At 43.2% G+C, this 22,435-nt stretch overlaps 1 protein-coding gene across 4 annotated transcripts in view; it reads left to right on the forward strand.

Annotated features, from left to right (window-relative positions):
* cadm4 (cell adhesion molecule 4) overlaps positions 1-22,435 on the forward strand; it is a 151,980-nt gene that overhangs the window by 105,751 nt on the left and 23,794 nt on the right. For 3 of the 4 annotated variants that reach the window (XM_083918407.1, XM_083918410.1, XM_083918409.1), the window contains exons 1-3: positions 4,164-6,496; positions 14,095-14,241; positions 20,027-20,314. In XM_083918407.1, the coding sequence (XP_083774533.1) occupies positions 6,400-6,496; positions 14,095-14,241; positions 20,027-20,314 (532 nt within the window). In that variant the 5' untranslated portion in view covers positions 4,164-6,399. Of the gene's footprint in view, positions 1-4,163; positions 6,497-14,094; positions 14,242-20,026; positions 20,315-22,435 lie in introns of those variants that run through there. The other variant, XM_083918408.1, reaches the window with a different exon arrangement.

The following is a 22,435-nucleotide window of genomic DNA, read 5'->3' on the forward strand; positions in this document are numbered from 1 at the left end:
GAGGTTAAAGTTGGTAGTTAGGGATACAAAGTGCAGATTTGTATCCTTAAAAGCCTGATACCTGAGATCAGGGTTTGTGTTATGTTGGTTTTGTGGTACAAGAATATATTATAAGAATAGAAATCTGATCCTATACTTGGATACAAATAGATATTTTTTGATGCCGTAATTACCAACACCTCTTTGTACGAGCAATTTACATGAGTTACTTTTTTTATGAAGAAGCTCTTATCTGTGCTGGCACTGAAGGGGAAGATACCTCAGAATTTGTTGTGGAGACAAATTGCAACCCTGGCTCACGTTCATATATGGCCCATAGTCAGATAGATTTCTGATCCTATTTAGGATTAAAGAAAATAAGAAAGGTTCCTGTGTTTGCTTCTCTATCTGGATAGGTTAATTCAAAGCAATGTATTAAACAAAGAGCATTTCTACTGTATTAGTGAGCTTCAACTGGTTTCTTCATTTAGCACCAGCCATCAATAGTGTTCTCCAGCTTCAGTTCTTGCAGTCACACTTGAGTGTTTTGTTCTAAAATGCATTGTCAGTTCTTTGCCAGGCTTAGATAAGCTAAAATTATCCTCTTTAATGCACTGTTGATGCATGGCAAATGCACATGGGGATGAGGCTAATAATAACATGTCTACAATGGCTACCACAGCACCTTTATTGTCTTTCCTTCCACCCTGTAAAACCAGTAAAAAAGACCGTGCCAAGGCTCTTGTCTGCCAGAAAGTGAGTTTATTTTTATATTATTTCTACATATCAGTCATGTATTTGCATTCAAAACATGTCATTTCAGAAAGCCAGTGATTAAATACTACTATCTGTTTTGCATTTTAGCCTGTCATGATGTGAGCTGTGTTGATTTATTTACCAGGCCCCACTTTCAACAGACAGTGAAAAATCTAAAATACCAAAACTCACGTAATCCTAAATAGTGTGAAGAAAGACAAGTATTGTCACTTGAAATGTGCCCAAATCGCTGGGCTGCATTGATCCAGGACCGTGAGGTGAGCAGGATGTAGGCTGAGCCATGCCTCCAGAAAGTGCAGTCACTGATAGTGTCCATAGATCGAGGAGCTGTGACTTTTCTAATTAGAGAGTTCAGAGCAAACCCAGCTGGATTAGCTAGTGTGTGGCTCTGGGCTAGCCATTAACACCAAGTCAGACAAACAAGAAATCAGAAAGACGAGAGCAGAGGGTCAGGGAGGGGCTGATCATGCTAATGCAACAAATTCTCACTCCCAACTCGTCACATACAGCCGCTTGGAGTAACGTTTTTAACACTCTGGGCACCCCTTTAGTATCAATTTGCAAGGTATGGTAACAACAAGTTAGGATAAAAGAATAGGATAACATTAGTGCATGTGTTATGTTATTTACATGTGACGTTACTTAAATACTTAAACGAAATCAAGGTTGACTTTTGGTGCCACAAGGGACACAAACAGCGGACTCATAGGTAAAAGGTCTGTCTTTGTTTGACCCATCCATCAAAATCCATTATCCTCCCTACGCAGACTGTGTCGCTCTTTATACAGATGCTAAAGAGTGCCTTGTGTGTTGATATTACACGCTGAGGGCCACTAACCAACAAGCTGATATTTGGCAAGTTGGGAGTGAGAATGGGTTGACCAATCCTGATGTGAGACTTAGACCTGGGTCAGAATAGTTGTTCTGTTAAGAAAAAAATCATATCGCGATGTTCTCCTTGTAAAACTTAAAGATAGCGTATAAGGAATCAAGCCCATTGGTTTTGCAGTATCTTAAACAGTAGTTGTATAGTATTGTGTATTTTGTTTACACTGGAGATAATCTCAGAGGTTTTTACTCAATCAGGACAGTTCAGATAATAAAATATTTCCCGTGAGTGATTACATTTTCTGGTGGTCTGGGACATTGTGGCAGCTCCATAAAACAAACTTTATTTCAGAATTGTACTTGAAACTACTATGTGAATTGCACTGTGAATATACACATATATATTCATGAATATCTGTACGTATGAGGTTACATGCCTACATTAATGTAGCTATACGCTTGAATGTTCACTTTTGCAGAAACACCCTTGGGGAGATGTTCATTTCATTTATCTTTACCTATCAGGACCACATGCACTCCTTCACACTTTGCCAGCTAATAAACCCTCAAGATTCACACCTACACATACACATATACATATCCACATAACACACTCTCTCTCTCTCACACACACACACACACACACACACACACACACACACACACACACACACACACACACACACACTCTCCCAACCCACTCGCCTGCACAACCTCAAGGGAGACATAAGAAATAAATTCGACACTTCCGCTTACCCAAGAAGCGCCTTAAGGACAAAGAGAAATTTAATCTTGGATAAGCCTCCCGATAGAATCTCTGCATTAGCCCTCTGCTGCTGGTTCACAGCTATCCCATCAACCCATACCTCCCACACCTTGGCCCGATTCTCTTTCATCTCTCCTTCTCTACACTGCTTGTTTTTTTTTGTTGTATTTTTTAATTTTCTCTCCTCCCTTGCATCTCTGACTGTCGCACCACTGCTTTTCACTTTCCTTTTCTCTCCTTTGTCCTTTGTCTTTAGTTGCACTCACCTCCCCTCAGTTAGTCCCTCCATCCCATATCCATATCCATATCCCACTGCATGCCTCTACCGCCTCCTTCCATTCGTCCCAACAGCCTTCATCTCCCCATCTATTCCCAGCTGTGTTACATACTGTATATATCTATATTTCGGTTTCCCTCCCATGTCGGAGTGCTTTAATACCATTGGTATTAAACGCTTGCACGACCTCCTTGGCATACTTAAGCAGGCAGGGATCCTTGTAAGGCTGTTTGAGTGCTTAATATTTTCAGCACGCCGCTGACTTAAGCCCCTTAAGTGCTTTGGCAACACTTATTCCACGGTGGCACCAATGAAGCCCATTAAAAATTTGATTTGGATGAGAGAGAGGGAGAGAGAGAGAAAGAGAGAGAGAGAAGAGGAAGGGGGATAGGGGATAGGGGACACAATTTGCCATTACCTCCCTTCCTTACGCACACACTGCGTCAAAAACAAATACACCCATCAGGGGGTTTCCTACACAGGGACTTTGACACACAAACACAAACGCGCACACACTTAATAGTGCAATGTTTGTAATGTGTTCTTTTTGTCTGTAATTATGTCCTTTGTTGCTCCATAAAGCACTTTGTGATGACCTTATTTTGTTAAAAGCACTTGATAAATATAGTTGACTTTATTTGACTTGATAATAGGGAACAGCATGTCTCAAATTGAATGCATAAAGATGTTTGTAAATACAGCGTGCAGCAGATTAGCACTGATAGTTTATGATCAGTTGATTAGGAACAAGAAGAGGTGCTATTATAATAACAAGACTGTGTTGCCTTTCACATTTTACAGGACAATGAAAGTCATAGACCCAGAGTCTAGTGTAGTTAGCTTCAACCATTGGCTTTGTATTGCCACTTTTATTGCCAATAGCAGTAATGTTAGTACATGTGGCAATGAGTACGAACAAAGGAATGGCATTATGCGAGATGTGTTGATGCGAAATATACTGACAAGTTGGACTAGCTGGTAGCAATGATTTCTGTTTCATTAGTCTAAAAATATGGAGCTGACATCTTTTTACCGAGACAGGTTGACATCAGCATAATTCATAACAGTCACATTCATTTCTGCTATATCCACATCCACTTTGTATTACAAATGCCACATAAGCATGTACACAGTTCCTGTCAGCAGACATCGTACGCATCCCTGCAGCCATAAAAACGGCCATTTAACATAAAGAGGCACTATGATGCCTCTGTGTGCGCATGCAAGGATAAATTAATGGGTAGCGGATAGTGAAAGGGCCAAACAGACAGCCAAATGTACACTCTGCTTCAGTCAACACTGGACAGACAAGCACATTCAGACACACACACCGCCACTGTTTGTTGACCTGAAAGAGAACCATTGTCACTGCTTCCATCCACACACACACTCATCTCTAACCTTCACAAAATAGTATGCAAAATATGCAGACACGGATCCCACACTGACACACACACATTCTAAGCAAAGGGAGGGTGACCAGGGTTATATAAACAAGTGGAACACTGAAAACGGACAGACAGATGGATGTGATCAACAACCTAACCACATTGGGATTATAGCAATTTTCATAGATCAACAGGAAAGAAGTGAAGCGAATGGAGGACAAACTTGTAGAACTAACAAGCACCTAAGGATTGACTGGAGGACCGAAGAGAGACAGAGAGCAGAACGGATAAACTCGACATAATCAAGATCAATTTGAAAGAGAATAGACTTTTTTTGCAGTCCGTCTGTTGCCAGGCCCCAGACCGGAGTTGCTGGGGCACACCAACGCAGAGTAATTTTCTCAGCGTCAGCCAGTTGACCGGTAAAGTCGGCACCGTAGGGAAGATTGGCGATGATCCGCTTTCGCCTTTGCCAGAAGTGTCAGGGCCATCGCCGTTAGAGCTCATTGTGTTTGCAGTGGCACTGAGAGTGAGAGAGAGCGGGCAGTGTGTCGTAATCGAAGGATGACACCCACACTTTATTCCATCAGATAGTGCTCAGTGAGGTGTGTGGTGCAGCTCATCACACTTTGTCTCTGCCCTACAAACACATACACATATTGAACCGACATACAAACACACGAGAGCTACACACTCCCAGAGACCGACGATGCATTAGATCCTGACAGTCAGTGGAACTCTCTCCGGACCTTAAACACAGCAGACTTTCAGATCAGGGGTGTTTGAGTGTATGTGTATCTGGAGTGCACCCATCGGAACATGTTGGAAAGGAAGAGTTAGGCAGGTCGATGCTGTATGATTACACTGCCTGATAGCCTGTGATTATTCTGTGGAGTCTAAAATTACCATGTAAAATCAGCCCATTTAAGCTACAGTGTATACATGATCGCGCATCGAAAGAGTTCTAGCATTCAAGCGAATAATGGTAGATACCTCCTGCAAGTAATGTCTCTGAGGTAAAATAGCAAACTAAAAAGTGTAATATTTGAAACTAAAGTGCCTGACTGCAGTTTGCTCAAACTCTTACGGGTTGGTTATTCTACAAGGGGCAAGCACTTCCATTCTCTGTCTTTCACTCAAGCTCAATAGATTTTATTTAACCTCAGCTATCTCCAGATGAGTTGAGTGCCTCCATCTCTCCAGAGGCCAGGCTGGTTTGGTCACAGCTCAAAGGAACATTGACTTCTGCCTGACGATTTGTCGGGCGAGAAGTACAGAAAACCCAGTTTGACTCATTAAAATACAATGTGTTCGAGAATGAACATTGTTGCCCTAGATATCTCTATCCTCGAGGGCCCGGCAGTGTACGTAACTTTATTTCAAGAGTTAGTTTTCAGTAAACATCAGTAGAGATAAACGTGACTTGTTTTGGAGGACAGTTGCTCAGCCTGTATCTGACTAAATTATAGTATTATTGATGATTTCCATTCTTTGGAGTCGTGTGGTTTGACCTACAAGAGACAAGCAGTCTGTTGTTGTGTTAATTGTGTGGCTGATTGTAGGGGTGCCTTGTGCTCAGACCAAGCTTAGCTCCCAGTTTGACACTGCAGTGTACAGTCGGTGATGAGCTAATTGTCCCTCATTTAGATAATTGCAGAGCTGCCATTACTGAATACCTTTGCTGGTAAAAAACACAGAATTGCAGGGCTTCTTTGGTCACTTTTTGTATTGGATTTTGTGGTTTATTGATCTGAGAGTCTTGGGCTTTGGTCTCAGGAGGCTCAGAGCACTATGGCAGAAAATAGCTAGCCTATGAGTGTTTACTTTCTTGTTGCTTTGCTTAGATCGGACTGAGCTTCTGTACTGCTTTGTAGCAGTAAAGCCTCTGCACTGTATGGATTTTAGACAATGCATGTCGTAGGTTATTTCTAAGTAGCACAAGGTGCTAACATCAACAGTGAACTCTAGCTTATCTTTGTGTGCATTGTGACATTGTGTCTAAATCGCTAGCTCTGTTAGTGCCCTGAGCTCTGGCCAAACGTCTGTGTATTGCGTGCAAGCCCTGGCTTCAATTCACTTCTATGTGACTTAGCAGCTAAAGCAGTTTCTCTGCATGTGTCGTGGTGCAGTGTAGCACATAAGAGACCTTTCTTTAAGTGTTGTCCTCACACAACAACTTCTGTCAGATTGCACTGAAGTAAATCTGGGCAGTTAGTGTGTGCACGTGTCTGCAGCATTGCAGTTGAGAACAAATCGGAGTGTGTGTGTGTATGCGGACTTGTTTGTCTATAGCAGTGCAGGCAGGGTCACAGAGGAGCCATTGATCAAACGTGCACAACCACACATCCACACGCTCACACATACACACAGCTTCTCAATACACAATGAGGCCTGTCCGAAGCTCTGTCCTCTGCTGCCTCCTCCCTGCCCCCTTCTCTCTGGCCCTACGCAGCCTGGTCCTGGTCCTGCTCTGCATCACTCGTAAGTCATGCACACATGAACACCCACATCTGCACACGGACACGCATACACAGATTCAATGAGATGTGCAGTATCGATTCTAGAGGGAAACTCAGTCATTAAACACCAAATAATTCAGGGAAACAAGCACATCATATTCACATGTACACACTCATTTCATATTACAGCCAGGATGTGACAATTTAGTGTAAGCCCAAGCTCCTTGTTCTTTTAATTTTAACTCCCTGCAGATATTTCTCTAAATGTTGTAATCGGATGCCTTCATTATATAAAAAGAGAACACAATTGTGTATACGATAGTCCTACTTGTGTAATAGGTGTAAATTAATACAAAATTAAATTCAGTGCAGTGCCCAGCACATGACCATGGGAGAAATAGCTTGCAATGGATTCACGAAATAAAAGCTTCAGATAAATTGTTCAAAATGCTGGTAATTAAGTTAGAATTGGTCATTAAGATTAAGAATAGGAAGACAGGAGCATATGCCCAGGAGGTGACCGTTTCGGGGAATGAGACACTGGGCAGAGAAAGAGAGTAGACGGATGGACTTAAAGGGAATGAAAACAGAGAGAAAGATAGATATAAAAGTGGCTGAAGCCTATTTCTCAGCTCTCCTCTGAAGAACATAATAAAAGAAAGTTGAACCCAGAGTGGGAGATATATAGCGAGCCAAATGGAGAGGTTGTGGAAAAGAAACCGAATAGAGGGGGGGGGGGGGCAATATATATTGAGAGAGACAGACTGACACAAGGAAAGAAGGACCCGTACTGGCCAGACAGAAGCTTAAAGTGTATGTGAGGGAGCATAGGAGGAAAAAGAGAAAAAGCTAGACAGAGATGGAGAATGACGCAGTCCGCATGTGTGTTCAAGAAAGACAGAGATGGGTACAAAGATAATACACAAAATAGACCAGACCAAAAAAAATACTGCATGAGGTTAAGATTTGAAATCAAGAGTCATAAGATTGATTGAAAACACGCAGTACATGAGGTGGAGTGGGATCAGTGGCAGAGTTGATGCTATTAATACCTCCTGTCATTATTATGATCATGCATCACAGGGATGTTCTTCCCCGGTGTTCATTTGCAAACAAGTGTTGTGCACAGAGCCTTCTCCTCTGTGCCAGCCAAAATCTCAATTCATTTTTTTTATTGAATTTTATTTAGCATGTTAGCTCAACAGAAGGACATTGTGTTTTGTGGGATGTTGATGGGGGATGCTGAGTGGGGATGACAATAGGGGGGTGAGGATACAGAGAAAGAATGAGTTTGTGTCTTGGCAGTCCGCGTGGTTATGCAATTCATGCCAGTAGGGCAGTTTTGTGTTGGGTCTTGAATGTGCATACACATATACAGTTTCACACACATTCAACACACAAGCACACACTTGCTTTTAAATCCACGCGCCCGTACATTTCCTCTCTCCCACATACACATTCACCCGCGTCACAAAGTGTGCCACAGACACACACCAAAGGAAAGCAGCCATGTGGTGGATTTTGTAGGGGTGTTAAGACCAGTTCTTTTGGCTGTGTTGAATCTCCAGTGTGGTAGCCGTCGCGTAATAGCCCTGTAAATTTCCTTTAAGCCGCTTGTTGGGGTGTGTGTAGTGGCCATTGTCGCAGGCTTGTTGGTGCTGTGACAGACCCGGGCCATAAAACGCTGCACAGTAGATAGAGCTAACCAGCTTTAACTGTCAGAAAACAGGAGAGAGGAGACAGGAAAGAGAAGGAGAAAGGAAAGAGAGAGGGTGATAGTGGTTGTGAAGGGTAAGAAGAGGTGAATGAGAGAGCAGAATAAGTAATGGGATGGGTGGACAAGAGGAAAGGAGAGCGCTCAGGGAGATGCAATGCAGCGGGAGAGTGGAGATGGGGAAAGAGGGAAGAGGGTATGGAAATACACCAAAGGGCCGGAGAGACATAAAGATGCGAAGGTCAAAACAAGAGATGCGGGGAGGGGAGGGAGGTAAAAGGAAAAGGTGATGAGAGGAAGAAGACAACAGATTTCAATGCCGAGGATGGAGGCAGTGTGACTGGAGAGCAAAGTCAGACTGTTAAAAACAGGATGTTAATAAAGATAAACAAATGAACGTAAATGTTTGTAATGATAGGTCAAGAGGGAACAGAGACAATGTTTTGCTGATCAGCAGTGGTACACCCAAGGGTGATGGAGAGAGGGGTCTGAACCCAGAGAGAGAGAGAGAGAGAGAGAGAGAGAGAGAGAGAGAGAGAGAGAGAGAGAGAGAGAGAGAGAGAGAGAGAGAGAGAGAGAGAGAGAGAGAGAGAGAGAGAGAGAGAGAGAGAGAGAGAGAGAGAGAGAGAGAGAGAGAGAGAGAGAGAGAGAGAGAGAGAGAGAGAGAGAGAGAAGAGAGAGAGAGAGAGAGAGAGAGAGAGAGGAGAGAGAGAGAGAGAGAGAGAGAGAGAGAGAGAGAGAGAGAGAGAGAGAGAGAGAGAGAGAGAGAGAGAGCTAAGCTTGAGTGGCAATTAAAAGAAGTTGAAAGAGGGAGGAAAAACTGAGGTATTCAGTCTCTCTCTCAAATCATTTTTTTTAACTACTGTGCCATTCACCCCTCTCAATTTCCTTTCTGTCTTTCTTTTGCTCCCTGTCTTCTGCTCTCCCGGCACACACACACACACACACACACACACACACACACACACACTATAAAAACAGTGCGATTATGCTGCAGACTTGAGCTGCAGAACAAATCACATTTAGCGAAGGAGAGTGTGGCGGGAGCCAGCAGAGAGGCAGGAAAAGATTCCCACTGAGTCAGGAAAAGAGAAAGAGAGATAGATATTGAAAGGGGAATGAAAGCCTTTTGCAGCTTGGAAGAAAACGATTGCAGGGGAAGGAGGGGGGGACAACATGAAGAAAGAAAAAGAAAGAGTGAAGAGATGGAGGGAAGAGACAGCAGCTCATGGGAAAGAGAAGGAGAGTTGCAACAATTCTCCTGAGGCCCAGGAGAGAAAGAGAGGATCTTTAGGACAGCGCTGATGAGGAAGATGCATGATGAGCGATGCAATAAAAGATAAGGGAGAGGAGAAGGAAGGAGAAGATGAGAAGAAAGGCAATAGGGACTGATGAAGGGAGGAGGTATCAAGGATTAGATCAGACCGAAGGTGGGGAGGAGAGGGATGGAGGGACTGTGGGTTTAAATAAAAGGAGAAAAGAGGAAGATGGTGAGAAGGAGATTAGACACGAAGGAAGCAGGAGGAGAGAATTATGAGTTGTGGGCTACGTAGAAGGGGTGGTTGGGTTCGCTCAAGAAAGGGAAGAAAAGGAGGACAGGAGAAAGTGACAGAACGAAGGTAATGAGAGACGAGAGCAAGATTTGTGAAGGATTATGTATTATTTATAGAGGGAGCTTTTTTTTCTTTGCTCTGGATTGGATTGGCAGAGTTCTGGCTCCCTCAGTGAGATGGAGTGATAATTTTAGACGGAAGAGAAATAGGGAAGAGGGAATAGGGAATGGGGCAGAGTTGTGGGTGTGCAGGGGGATGTATGGAGTGGAAGAACCTCAAAGTCAGCTATTTTATAGAGTCAGTACACCGCAAAACTCTGAGATTAACCTGGAGCAAGTGTGCGTGTACGTATTGCCTTCACACGCTCACACACATAAACATTGAAAACTTCATTTGCATACAAACTGTGGAAACCGCCTCGCCTCGCAGGCTCGGGGGATAACGGGAAAAAATGTACATCCAGATGGGAAGAGATGGAGAAGTTGCCAACGGTCGACCCCATAAGAGTGGAAACTATGAGCTGCTGTTATTGTTTTAATTAAAGCTGTAATGGCATACGAGGGTTGTGCATTGTAGTCTCCTGCATCGATTGCCTTGTATATCCGTGGCCAGCATGCAAAGAAAACACAAGCTCTTGGCCCACTTCCAATTGAAAGATAATGAGAGATAATGAATAGGGTGACAGTGACTGCACTTCTTCAAGGATATTGGGGCTTGTTTGGGGCAAATGGAGACAGCTCATCTCTTATGTGGCTTGTCTTTTTGTTCAATCTTTTTTTTCTTCTCTTCACTCTCAGAGACATGGAGAGAGAGAAATAAGGGCAGAGTGAAACAGAGGGAGTGAGAGAGAGGGACGCAGCAAGGCGGTAATTCAGCCCGCTAACCCTGCACCACTGAGGCAGTTTCTAGAATTTACCGTGACCAAGGGTGAGCCAGCAGTCCACCTGGCTGCCTCCCAAATCCCCCTCTTTTAACTCTCCACACCTCCCTTCATCCACTCTCTCTCTGTCCCTGTGTCCCCTGCCTCCCTTGGCTTATAACTCAACCCCATTGCGGGACCATTAGGAAGGGCCCCCGAACAGCCTTGTCTTATGAATTTGCACGCCTATTATTTATTTATTTGTTTATGTATTTTGAAATGATGGCCCTTCTCGGATCTCTATTGCCGTAGTAAATAAAAGGCTCCTTTTTTTCCAGTGACAGCGGGGTTAGAGGCATTTCATATGATGAGGAGCACCAATTCACTGCTATGAAATACTGCCCCCGCTTGGTTGGAGAGAGAAGTGATTGTTGTTGTTCCCCCTCCTGTTTTATTTATCCGTTGATCATGGCAGTCAGTGCACTACCATGCAATCGATTGCTCTCAGCATTCTCTCTTAATATGATTCAACGCTTGTGGAGTATTTTATTATGGGCACGGATTTTAATGGGGGCCAGATTAATACCTCTGTCACAGAGGTTGATTCCCTCCCCCTTCTTCTCATTCCATCTCCGTACTATACTTCTGCTGGTGATCAGAAGCACAGGCTCATGGCCTTGCTGTGAATGGCAGCCTATAAAACCTACAGTCAAACTAAAGTGCTGTACCCAGCTGCGTTATGAGCGGGAGTGAAGAATATGCGTCATCTCTCGTATATTTCGTCCAGCCCCCGCCAGCTGCATTATTATGCCCAAACCATCACTTCCTAACTCCCTGCTATCATTTCCTGGTTAGAGCCTGCTTTCCCCCACCGTCTCCACATCCCCCTGTTCTCTTCGCCCAGCATCCAGCAGGTGTTTCTGGGTGGCATCTCTCAGCAGGCGACAGCGGATGCCAGCCAATGCGCTCACAACAGCGGTTAACGATTATTTTTATTATTTTTTTATTTTCTTTGTCGCTTTTCTGCTACTCCACTGCAGCTAATTTTCTTTGAAACGTTGACAGCTGTCAGGAAAAGTTTGTGTACAAATGGAGGGATAATGGTTTTTCTGGCCTACTCCCAGAAGCAAACATTTGACTGCTTTCTATCTGGAGTTGCTGTCCCACTTAAAGCCTTCTTTCTCTGTTGGTTTTGATGGGTCACTAATCACACACAAATGCTGCACTGACCTGGCCAGGATGCACAGCAGGACTATTACAATTAACACTGTTTAAAACAATGGCGGCCTAGCTTGGTTGCCACGGTGATGAGTAATAACAGCCATTAGAAAATAATTGAGATGGCGGTGAAAGGCCCTGATGGCCCCAGATATGAATCACAATATTGATGCAGAGAATGGGAGCAATAATGACTACAATTAGTGGTAATTGTCAAGATTTTTTTTCTCTGTTTCATAAAGTATTAGAGTCCCCTTTGTCTTTATTCCCTCTTGGTTTCTCTCCGTCTCCAGTTCAATATCCACTGTGTCTCTCTGTTTCCCCTGATATGATGAATATGTAAGCTTTGAGTATTTCATTAAAAGAGATTAAAATCGAGGGGAGAATTAAATTTGGATGGAGTTGGCGGGATCAGATGATGTCAAAGCAGCTTAATTGCAATATGCCAACTCCTGCATATGCACAGCCATAGCACATGCCCACCTATTGTGCATGTGTTGGGGGGCACACACACACACACACACACACACACACACACACACACACACACACACACAAACTAAAACTCATGACACACTCGGTTGCAGATATAGACATTCATTTTGGCCCAAAGCAGTCAAGTCAGCAACTCCTGCTATGGCAGCCACCATCTGTTTGTTTCACAACATTCCCTGCATTCTGAAGGTGTTTTACAGAGACTTTGCTACCAGCAGTGAAATATATATAGTCCTGTCGTCTTTATCGACACTTCTTATTGCCTGCTTCATCATCATGCTTCAATATTGATGTTGTTCCTCCTCTAAACCCTCCCCACGGCCAACACGTTGCCAGGGAGAGAGGGAATGCAAATGGGAACGCAAATTGGTAAATACTAGTTTTGTGAGCCCAGCAAGCTGGTATCTCTTCAAGGCAATCACATTCCACTGCTGGCTGGAGCCTTATGGCTAATTGCGCATAAATCATTCGAATTCAAATGGCATAGCTCTGTGTCCATTGTGCTCAGCGGGAGGCGTGACTCAGCCGAGCCGTGTCAACAGCCTGACCCACAAACATGGAGGGTGCTCCAATCAGAGCATAATCAACCTCCTCATTACTGACTCTTGGGCTGTGAGCCACATCAAAGAGGCTCCCTGCTGTTTCTCAGCCCCGTTGTCAAAAAACTTTGAATTTAGGGCTAAGAAAGTTTGAAGAAAGTTTTCTTCAAGTGTCTGTGTCACTCTAAATGCATGCATATTTCTGTGTGTGTGTGTGTGTGTGTGTATATGCATCCTCATTTGTGAGTGTGCGCTTGCTGGAGTGTGTGCACACACATGAATGTTCATGCAGCTGTCTGTGTGTACGGGCACATTAATTCCCAAAAACGATGGGTGAGCACCCCGCCCCCCCAGCACTTTCCAGATACCTGTAATGAGAACCATTACATCAGGATAATGGAGTGCAATCAATTTGTTCAGCTTGCACCTGGATGAGAAATGGCATTAAGAATGTTTGAAGTGCATCCAAGCGAGGCTGCCTCCATGGGCTCACTGCACTGCACTTTGGCCGGCTTTTCCCATGAGATGATCACAGATTCATAGGTGCCTCCATCCTTGTGTGTGTGTGTGTGTGTGTGTGTGTGTGTGTGTGTGTGTGTGTGTGTGTGTGTGTGTGTGTGTGTGTGTGTGTGTGTGTGTGTGTGTGTGTGTGTGTGTGTGTGTGTGTGTGTGTGTGTGTGTGTGTGTGTGTGTGTGTGTGTGTGTGTGTGTGTGTGTGTGTGTGTGTGTGTGTGTGTGTGTGTGTGTGTGTGTGTGTGTGTGTGTGTGTGTGTCTGCTGGTGTCTGTCTAAAAGATTGACAACAGTTATAAATTTGAAAAGGTGTGTGTGGGTGTGTATTTGTGCATCCTGTCAGCCAGCAGCAGTCGGGCTGTTTGTGTTTGTGCACATGAAAAAATGAATAGCAGTAATTATAACCACCTCTATCATAATAATAAAAACACATTGTTCATCAGGACCTGCTTTTACATGTTGAGTACTTCTCTGTCTTTTCTCTCGCTCTCTTTAGAAATCTATTTATCTCCATCACTCTGTCTCTTCCACTCTCCATCTCTCCCTTGTTGTGTCCATATGATGAATAGCAAGTAAATTGAGGTTGCTTCAAGTACCTTATTTTGAAAGGTTCCATCTCAAGTGCAGTGCAAATTAAACATTGTTTTCTCCGCATCTGTTCCTCCCTCTCCTCTTCTCCCCCTCTCCATCTATGTATCACTATATTAACGTCCGTCTTTCTCTCCCTCAGCGCGTTGTCAGGCTGTGCAGGCGGAGAATGTGACAGTCTTGGAAGGAGGTACGGCCCAGATCTCCTGCCGCCTGCAAAACTACGATGGATCAATCGTGGTTATCCAGAATCCCCGCCGGCAGACCCTCTTCTTCAATGGCACGCGAGGTGTGTAGCTACGTGCACATTCGTCTCAGCAGACAAACTTAATTTATCTGTGTGTATGCCAGTTCAAGCCACCCTTTTAAATGCATCACCAATGACTCACCAGCACTTTTACATTTTTCTTATTGCAAACGTCCTCGCTTTGCCTTTGAAGTGATTCCACATTAAAAAGTCAGATAACCCCAGAGTTAATTTAGGTGATGGTTTTCCTCTCTGCCCTAACAGCGTGACTGTTTTAACTGTTTTGAAAGCATAGTTCAAAGCTCTCTGCATAATCCACTTTTAACCCCTGTGATGAGATCAGAACATATTACAGCGCCTCATTAGAACATGGCCTTGGCAATCACATGTATTTTTAAAGGGCAGCTTTATGGCACATTATCATTGTAACCAATATTATAACGAAAGTAGATTCCATTAAAGGCTTCAGGGTAGACAAACACTACTTGTTTTTTCTTCTCTAATTAAGGGCAAGAGCTTCTACCTTAGCCTGATCTTTTGCTTGTGCTGCTAGGAACCCTCTGAGCAAAAGAACAATGATCAAGGATATTAAACATTGCCTTTGAAACTCGTGTGGGGCAGCGTAATTGGAGCCAGATTTTGCATTTTGATGTGCCGTAGCAATATTATAATCTATGTGATACACTTTTTAGGGCTTTATCTCAGGCTTAAGGCGATGGTGTCAAATAGTGGTTTGTAACTGTTTAGAGGGCAACAGGGTGAATTTGAATATATTCAAATAATTTTGGTCAATCAAGCTTAACAGGCTGTTATCATTCAATGTTATGCATATAACTATGAAAAGTGATTCCTGTATTTCCTCTGTAAGCCACACAAAAAAAAAAAATTCCATCCGGAGCAAAGACAGAAATCAGTAGACATAGTATAAGACCACACAACTCCATGTAGGGAGGTGGCCCCAGAAGTACTAAGCCAAACCACAACATTTTTTTTGCAAGTCAGTTTGTTGACTAAGCTTAACCAGTCGTGTAACGTAGTTTTGGTGCCGACACCTAACCATCACCTTTTATGCCTAAATTTAACTGTCGCAGTCCACTTCTGGTCGCAGATCTAAACCCAATAGAGATTCTCTGGAAAACCCTTGGCAACAAACCCACTACAGTTACCGAACTGTGGAAGAGACTGCAATGGACCAAGATCAAACCAGCGCAGTGTGAGAAACTAGTGATGTCCTGTGGCGCAGACGTGCTGAAGTCCTTCAAAGCAAGGGCCTCTCCACTTCCTATTCATTTTTTAGTCCTATAGCCCTAAGAAAACATTGTGTAAACCGTCTCTTCTGACACAAGGGGTATTGTTCTCTAATTTTGCTCACTATTTTTTTTTCACAAAATAAAGGTTTTTGTTGAAGTGTCTTGGTTATTTAAAAAAAACTTGCTAGTACAGCAGTGGTATAGCCGCGGCTGATATTCTATCAAATACTGAACCATACAAAATAACAGTATTTCAGAATAAATCAAGTGTTAATACTTTGTTCTCTAATTATGGTCTCCAGTGTATATTTATGTATATATGTGTGTACAACACTTTCACATTTCTAATCTTAACAACTGCCAGCGCTTGTATTAACATTGATTTGACAATTAAGACTCCCACACTCCCCTCGGGAATAGTCTCTGTCAAAGGAGTAGTCACTGAATATTTTCTGAACAGTAGGCTGAGATCAGGCTCAAATACTGAAGAGCTGCTTTCACCGTTCACTGGAAGCATCCAAGTACTTTTGTTTGACACATCTTTTTTTTACCTGTACCTACCTAATTTGGGTAGTTGAGGTCACTGCTTTTGGAAACCTTACTTTAAACTCTCCCCCCCAGTTCAGATCAATGCTGCCGGTAAGTTCCATTAAGTATTTAAACAGAGCCGCCCTGTATGCTCCGCACAAGACATGGACTCGCACAGCTCGGAAAGCTTGACAGAGCCTAATCAGAGGAGGAAGAAGGGGTTTGAAAGCTAGAATAAAAAAGAGAAAATGAGAAAGAATAAAGAAAAGAGTGGGGGAGAACGTGACAGTTGACGGAGGTTTAAGAAGTACATAACAGCAGAGAGAATAAGGAAAGGGAGCGCCAGGCGAGGAAGAGAGAGAGAGAGACAGCACTGGGATCTGTTCCAAAGGTTAGGCAAGGTATAAAGTATAGATGGCTTCCCGTAACTAATTTGGCTCCCGTAAGCACTGGAAAGCTTCATTGGGGACATTTTCTGGGAGTGTAAATTACATCTCTCTCTACCTCCATGTTTGCTCCATCACTCGCTGTAGGGCTCTTCCATTTCTGCCGATTGCCCATCTGGCACCCAGATATCAGGCTAACAAACTGAGGCCTTTCCATGCCCAGCCATTCCACACTAAATGCACAAATAGAGGCAAGGCAGTAAGTGCTGTGAATTCAGCTGCCGGTTTTGCAAGTGAGCAACCAGCCAGGGGTGTGTTTTATGAGATTGTGGGGACTGATAGCTATAATAGAGCGGTGAAACTAACCAAATGGACCCTTTCTCCTCAGCGGTCCATATCTCTCTTTCTGCCCCTTTTGCCAACTCTCCTCAGCATGCAAATGAGATGGGACAATAAAGGTGAACTTGGACTTGAACAGAAGTCTGACATTTAGTTGCCATTTAGTACAGAGAGGGAAAAAAAGATTTACCTATCTATGGGGAATAGCTCTTTGACAATGCTGGCGTTGCCATCCGGTGGAGGGGAAATTTTGGGGTGGACAGATTAGTGTGGTGTACTTCCAGGAAGAGTGGACTGACTCGATCCCTCCAGGCTGCTCTCTCAGTCCCCTGTGGGTTTCTGTTTTTATCTATATTTTTTGTTTCCAGCCTGTCGCATTATGCAGCTATGTTAGACTTTTTCTCTCATTCTTTGTTCCTCCTCCGTTGTCTTTGGCACACATGCCTACACAAAGCCAATATCTATGCTGTGGTATCTGTGTTGTGATGAATTATGCTGTGAGATGGCCGGTTGTTACATCAGGGAAGTGTCTGCTGTTCCCGTGTGAGCCAAAGCCAACACAAAGGAGCGAAAAAGAGGTCCAGAATAAAATGGAGAGTGAGGGAGAGGTTTCACAGTCGAGTCGATACAAAGTGAGTCTTGAATGAGAATCTATGGACATCGAGCCACTGTCGCCCACAGACTGTTATTAGCGTTATTTGTTATTATCAGCATTTTTCTCGCCATTGATTCTACTCTTTCTTTAGAAACAAAAGGAAAATTGTTACATCTTCAAGTATTCTCATCCTGTCTGTGCTTTCTTTTCAATTTTCTCTGTGAATGTTCGGGTTAGTGAGTGTAGTTCATTGGTTTAAAGTCCAGGAATGGCTGTGGAAAGAGAGAAAGGACTGAAAGCTGATGTGTTTTTACTCTTCGATTCCTATCTTTGGTTATTTTTCATAGTCGTGATTGCAATGTTTGCACCGTTTACAGTTGTATTATTTTGCCTGCCTCTCACTGGCTCAAACAGCAGCTGCACTATTCAGTTTAAAAGCTTACCCAAAATAATTTTTGGTTGTGCAATAAGTTTTATATGCATAGCAGTTTTCAAAAGAGTTACCAAGTGCTTCACAGTGAGTAAAACAATAATGATTAAAACCTAATAAGATCAACAATAAAAATGCCAGACACTAATTAGAAATGGGCTTACGGAGGAATAAAGCCAGCAGTTACAAAGAGAATGAATGAATACATTCTAGTTTAGGATAGTCCAGAAGTGGTTGGGAAAATGAACAACACTCTCCCTCAAAGCAGGAAATGAGAGAAGCATGCCTTGGCTGTTATGTTGTATCAATGTACAGCCTAGAGCTGCTCCATTGAGACTGACTTTGCAAACTCTCTCTGAACTTTTTATATCAAACTGAGCTTTAGATTTAGCAGCACTATCAATTCCCGAGCAGAACATTGTCTGGGGTGCTGTCACTGCCACTATTTCTCCCATGTTTTGCAGTTTTTCCTCTGCAGCGCCATTCATGGGAGTGACATCACAAATTAGAGGGTGGTGAAACCTCTATTCTGGTTCCAGAGTGTGGGAGATTGAACTGACTGTTTGCTAATACAGAACAAACTATCTTGAGGCTATAAGGAATAACTGATGCCAAAGCTGAAATTTTCATACCACTCAATTAAAGCAGCCCTTGCTTCTCTTGGGCATGATGTACTTGCCAATTACTGCCTGCAAAAAGGTGAATGCACTGTATTTTCAAAAATAAACAAAAAGGTAAAATCATATTGATTATGAAATTTGATATTGATGCAAAGTGCCTGCAACCAAGCACGGCCAGTGTCATTGAGCTGAAGAGCAACAGCATAAGCACTTTCAGCCCTGCAACTCTGGAGCTGAAGTTCCAATCTAACCTGTGTGCTTTTATCGGTAAGAAGAGTGGAAGCAATTGCAGCAACTGTCACTTTCTTGGCCTGTAAGTGGCAACATCAGCGTAAATATAGCTACAGGTCTGAACTGATATCACTCCCCTGTTGGGGGTGCAGGTTTGCACTAGTATAGTTCCATACCTCTGAATCTCTGGCTACGTGGAAGATTTTTTTCAGCTATTTAAATTGGTCTAGTGTTGTTTACCTCGTTGGCAAGAAAAAAAGATCCGAGCTAATTAGTATGGCGGAGAGAAAATGCCAAAAGTAAGACTACTGACAGGCCACAGGATCCTATGTCAAAGCCGGAAACCGATTTAGTCACTTAGAAGACGGCAGTGTTCAATTAAACACCAGAAACATGTCTGTCTTATCATTCTCTGGGCTAGGCTTTTAATTCACTGAGCAATAGTTCCTCGGCAACCTACTGGATCGGTAACTGACTTTGCTGTCACAAGCATCCCTAAATGCTTCGGCAGGTGGATACATCACTTGTAACTGATTGGTTAGGGCGAAATAACAGCCTTCCAACTGAATATGGCTAACAAAATGTCAGGCCCAATAATGAAGTGAAAGGTCGAAATAGTCTGTCAATGAGCAAACAGCTCCACTATTGGAGAACCTGCGGTACAAGCTGCTAAATTTGAGTTTGTGAGTGAGGTCTAAACCCGCCGGAGCATGTGAGAAAGCATGTGAAAAAGAAAAAAAGCTACGCCGTATCAGAAGAGCACTCTCCTTCCATATCGCCAGTGCGCGGAGCTCCTCACCCAACCGCTGGCAACATGATCACTGTCATCCGGCTGGAACCCGTGTCGTGAGCAGTACCAGAGTGAAATTGGAGTGGGCAATATGGCGACACTCCAAACTCTTCACTCCATCCAAAATCTTCCCGCACATGATCCCTGCTTGCTCGCTTGGTCTCGGCTCACAATCTCTGAAACCCTCTCCCTGAGGTGCTTCTCTTCTGAAAACAAATTCAAAATAAAGCAAGCAAAAGCCTGCCAGGAAAATGTGCTAGAACAGGTTTGTCAATATGACACTCACTTTGGCAGTCTGTGTCGTATATTTGAAGTAAACAAAGCACCATGAAGAAACAATTCTTAATGCTCTGTGTCTTGTCCCTTCAACGTTGGGGAAAAATAAATCAATTACACTGACCTAAAGTAAAATATGTTTATTGTTGTTTTTCATTTGTTTGTTTTTACCATTACTCTTTGTACATGAATATAATATTTGGCATTTATTTTAATTATGTCTCAATTCGCGGACAGACAAGAAAAGATTGTGATTCTTTTACCAATGTCTGATCTACTCACATTCTCTCTCCTTGTTCTTGCCACTATTCCTTTCACTTACTCCCCCCTTCCCTTCCGACCTCCCACTCCCACTCCCTCCCTTACCTTTGTCCACCTCCAGCCTTGAAAGATGACCGTTTCCAGATGGTGCTCTTCTCCCCACGGCTGGTGCGCATCGAGTTGACCAACGTCAGCGTGTCGGATGAGGGCGGCTACTTCTGCCAGCTCTACACTGATGCCACGCACCACCAGGTGGCGACACTTTCTGTTTCGGTGCCCCCAGAGACGCCCACGGTAGAGGTGAAGCAAGAGGCCATAGAGGGCGGTGAGGTGGAGCTCACCTGCATGTCACCTCGCAGCAAGCCCGCTGCCACCCTGCGCTGGGTTCGTAATGGCCGTGAGATACCAGGTAACTGGTCTGACAATGGACTGTTAGATGGTTAGATAATTATGGGAGATAAATGAGGGCAGGTGGAGTTATTGGATGGATGGATAAATGGATGAAGCAAATTAAAGTTGTGGCTGCGGGGCTGACAAAATCTCTCCTCTCCTCTTGTTTACAAGATTGTGATCAAGTGTTCTTATACAATATTTATAGACGATCTAGTTTCGAATGATCAAACTCTTCATCTCTTTTTAAGAGATGAACTGTGATAACTTTTCTGTCTCCGTTCCTTCAGGAAGAGTCACAAGTTCATAGAAGTATATATCTACATGTATTGATCCTTGTGTTGAGAACCAAACATCAGCAGCAAAGATTTCAGTGCCTTTCTGTCAGTCCTGATTTCTGTCTTTATAATGGATCCACTAGTCAAATTATCCCCCTATCAAAACAGATACACATCACCCTGTCCCTATCTCTCCCTGTGCTCTCTCTTCAACATTCTATCTTAAATGTGCTTTGTTATGCTCTGCCCCTGCGATGAACGCAATATATTAGGAACACCTGGAGGGAATTTCTTCTAATTTAGCACTCGAACTCAAGGGTGAACAGGTTATATTGTCACGGTCACTGTAATCCCACAATTCACATATTTGTAGTAATGACATTCTACATCTAAAAGGTCAACTTCACTTTGACATCATAATGTTCTGGAAAAAATGTTTTTCTGTCCAGTATTCAACGCCATAACTCAGGAACAGAAGGGGAGACATTTGGTTGGATACGGAATTGGTGACACTAAACCAGGGGTCAGCAACCTTGGGCATGGGCGCCACCATTGGCACGTGGCAGCTTAACCAATGGCACAGAAGTAACAAGTGTGCAAGACGTGTTTTGGGAAATGTTGTACTGCTTTCTCATCCAGATGCCAAATGACTCCTGCACATCTATTGGCAGGTGCACCATTGGCATGTTATTTACGATAGTTTGACTGACTTGTTCCAAGTGAAATGAAGCTTCATGAAGCATTTTCTTTATTCCATGAAGCCCCTAGATGGCACTCTTGGTTTAAAGGAAAGGGGCTCAAGGACTGGTAATTCTGTGAGCTTTCAACCCTCTGTTGAACAGTGAGTGCTATCTAGAGGACTCAGAAAAAAAGTTTCATACAGCTTTATGAAACTTTCGTTTGGACATCACTACCTTTTCCCCAACCACATTTGTGAAGGCCTGCCCTACTCTGCTTCTGATTGGCTGGTACTTGTGAAAAAAACATTGCCGGGGCTGCCTCGGTAAACGTAGATATGGCCCACTGACTAAAGAGAAAATGTAAAAATGACACTTAATATCAAAAAGCTTGCAGACTCTTTTACACTAAACTGTGGTGATTTATCGATCTTCTGATCTTCCGGATTAAAGGTGTGTGCGAAGCGTACACGTTTCGCCTAAAATACACCTAATACTTTTTATAAAATTCCTCCTTCAAAGTCTTTTCTACATATATTATGTAAGTCAAGAGACAGTGGATGTTAACTGCAACTTGACTTAAGTTGATGGACACATACAACAGGAAGGCGGTGATTCTCGTTTGCACTTAATCTGACAAGAAAGCATAGAAGCTAAACACACTCCGGATGTTTCACTTTACTTACTCTCCCTCCCTTTCACACATTAACAAAGAGACACTTTTTAATTCACCATCATCTCTTTACTTCTCTGCTTCTGATAAACCCATGAGACTTCCGTCACCTTGATCTATCCCTCTGTCTAACGCTCTGTCTCCCTTGGCTTCTCTCAGTTAAAGGGGTACTTCACTCAATAATACATCTGAGACCGATCTTTCCCTTGCCTTCAGCCTATTTGACCCCTGAAAAATGACTTTTCTTTTGCACTGTTAAATCAGCATATGTGTATAATGCTACATTTTGATTCAAATTCCTCAGAAACCTTACACAGTTGACTGAGCACAAGCAACAAACTTGGAGACTAATTTTATGCAAAGCATCTCTAGCTCAGGCTTATAGCTATATTTTTTAATTCAATTTATCTCTATTTTTTAACAAATACAGACAGCATTGTTTAAAAGTACAAATCCCTGGCAAGTGTGTTGCATTATTCATTAATTCATACTCACTGCCCTCAAATAACTCG

Source organism: Echiichthys vipera, assembly GCF_963691815.1.
Source record: "Echiichthys vipera genome assembly, chromosome: 8".
Classification (NCBI taxonomy): domain Eukaryota; kingdom Metazoa; phylum Chordata; class Actinopteri; order Perciformes; family Trachinidae; genus Echiichthys; species Echiichthys vipera.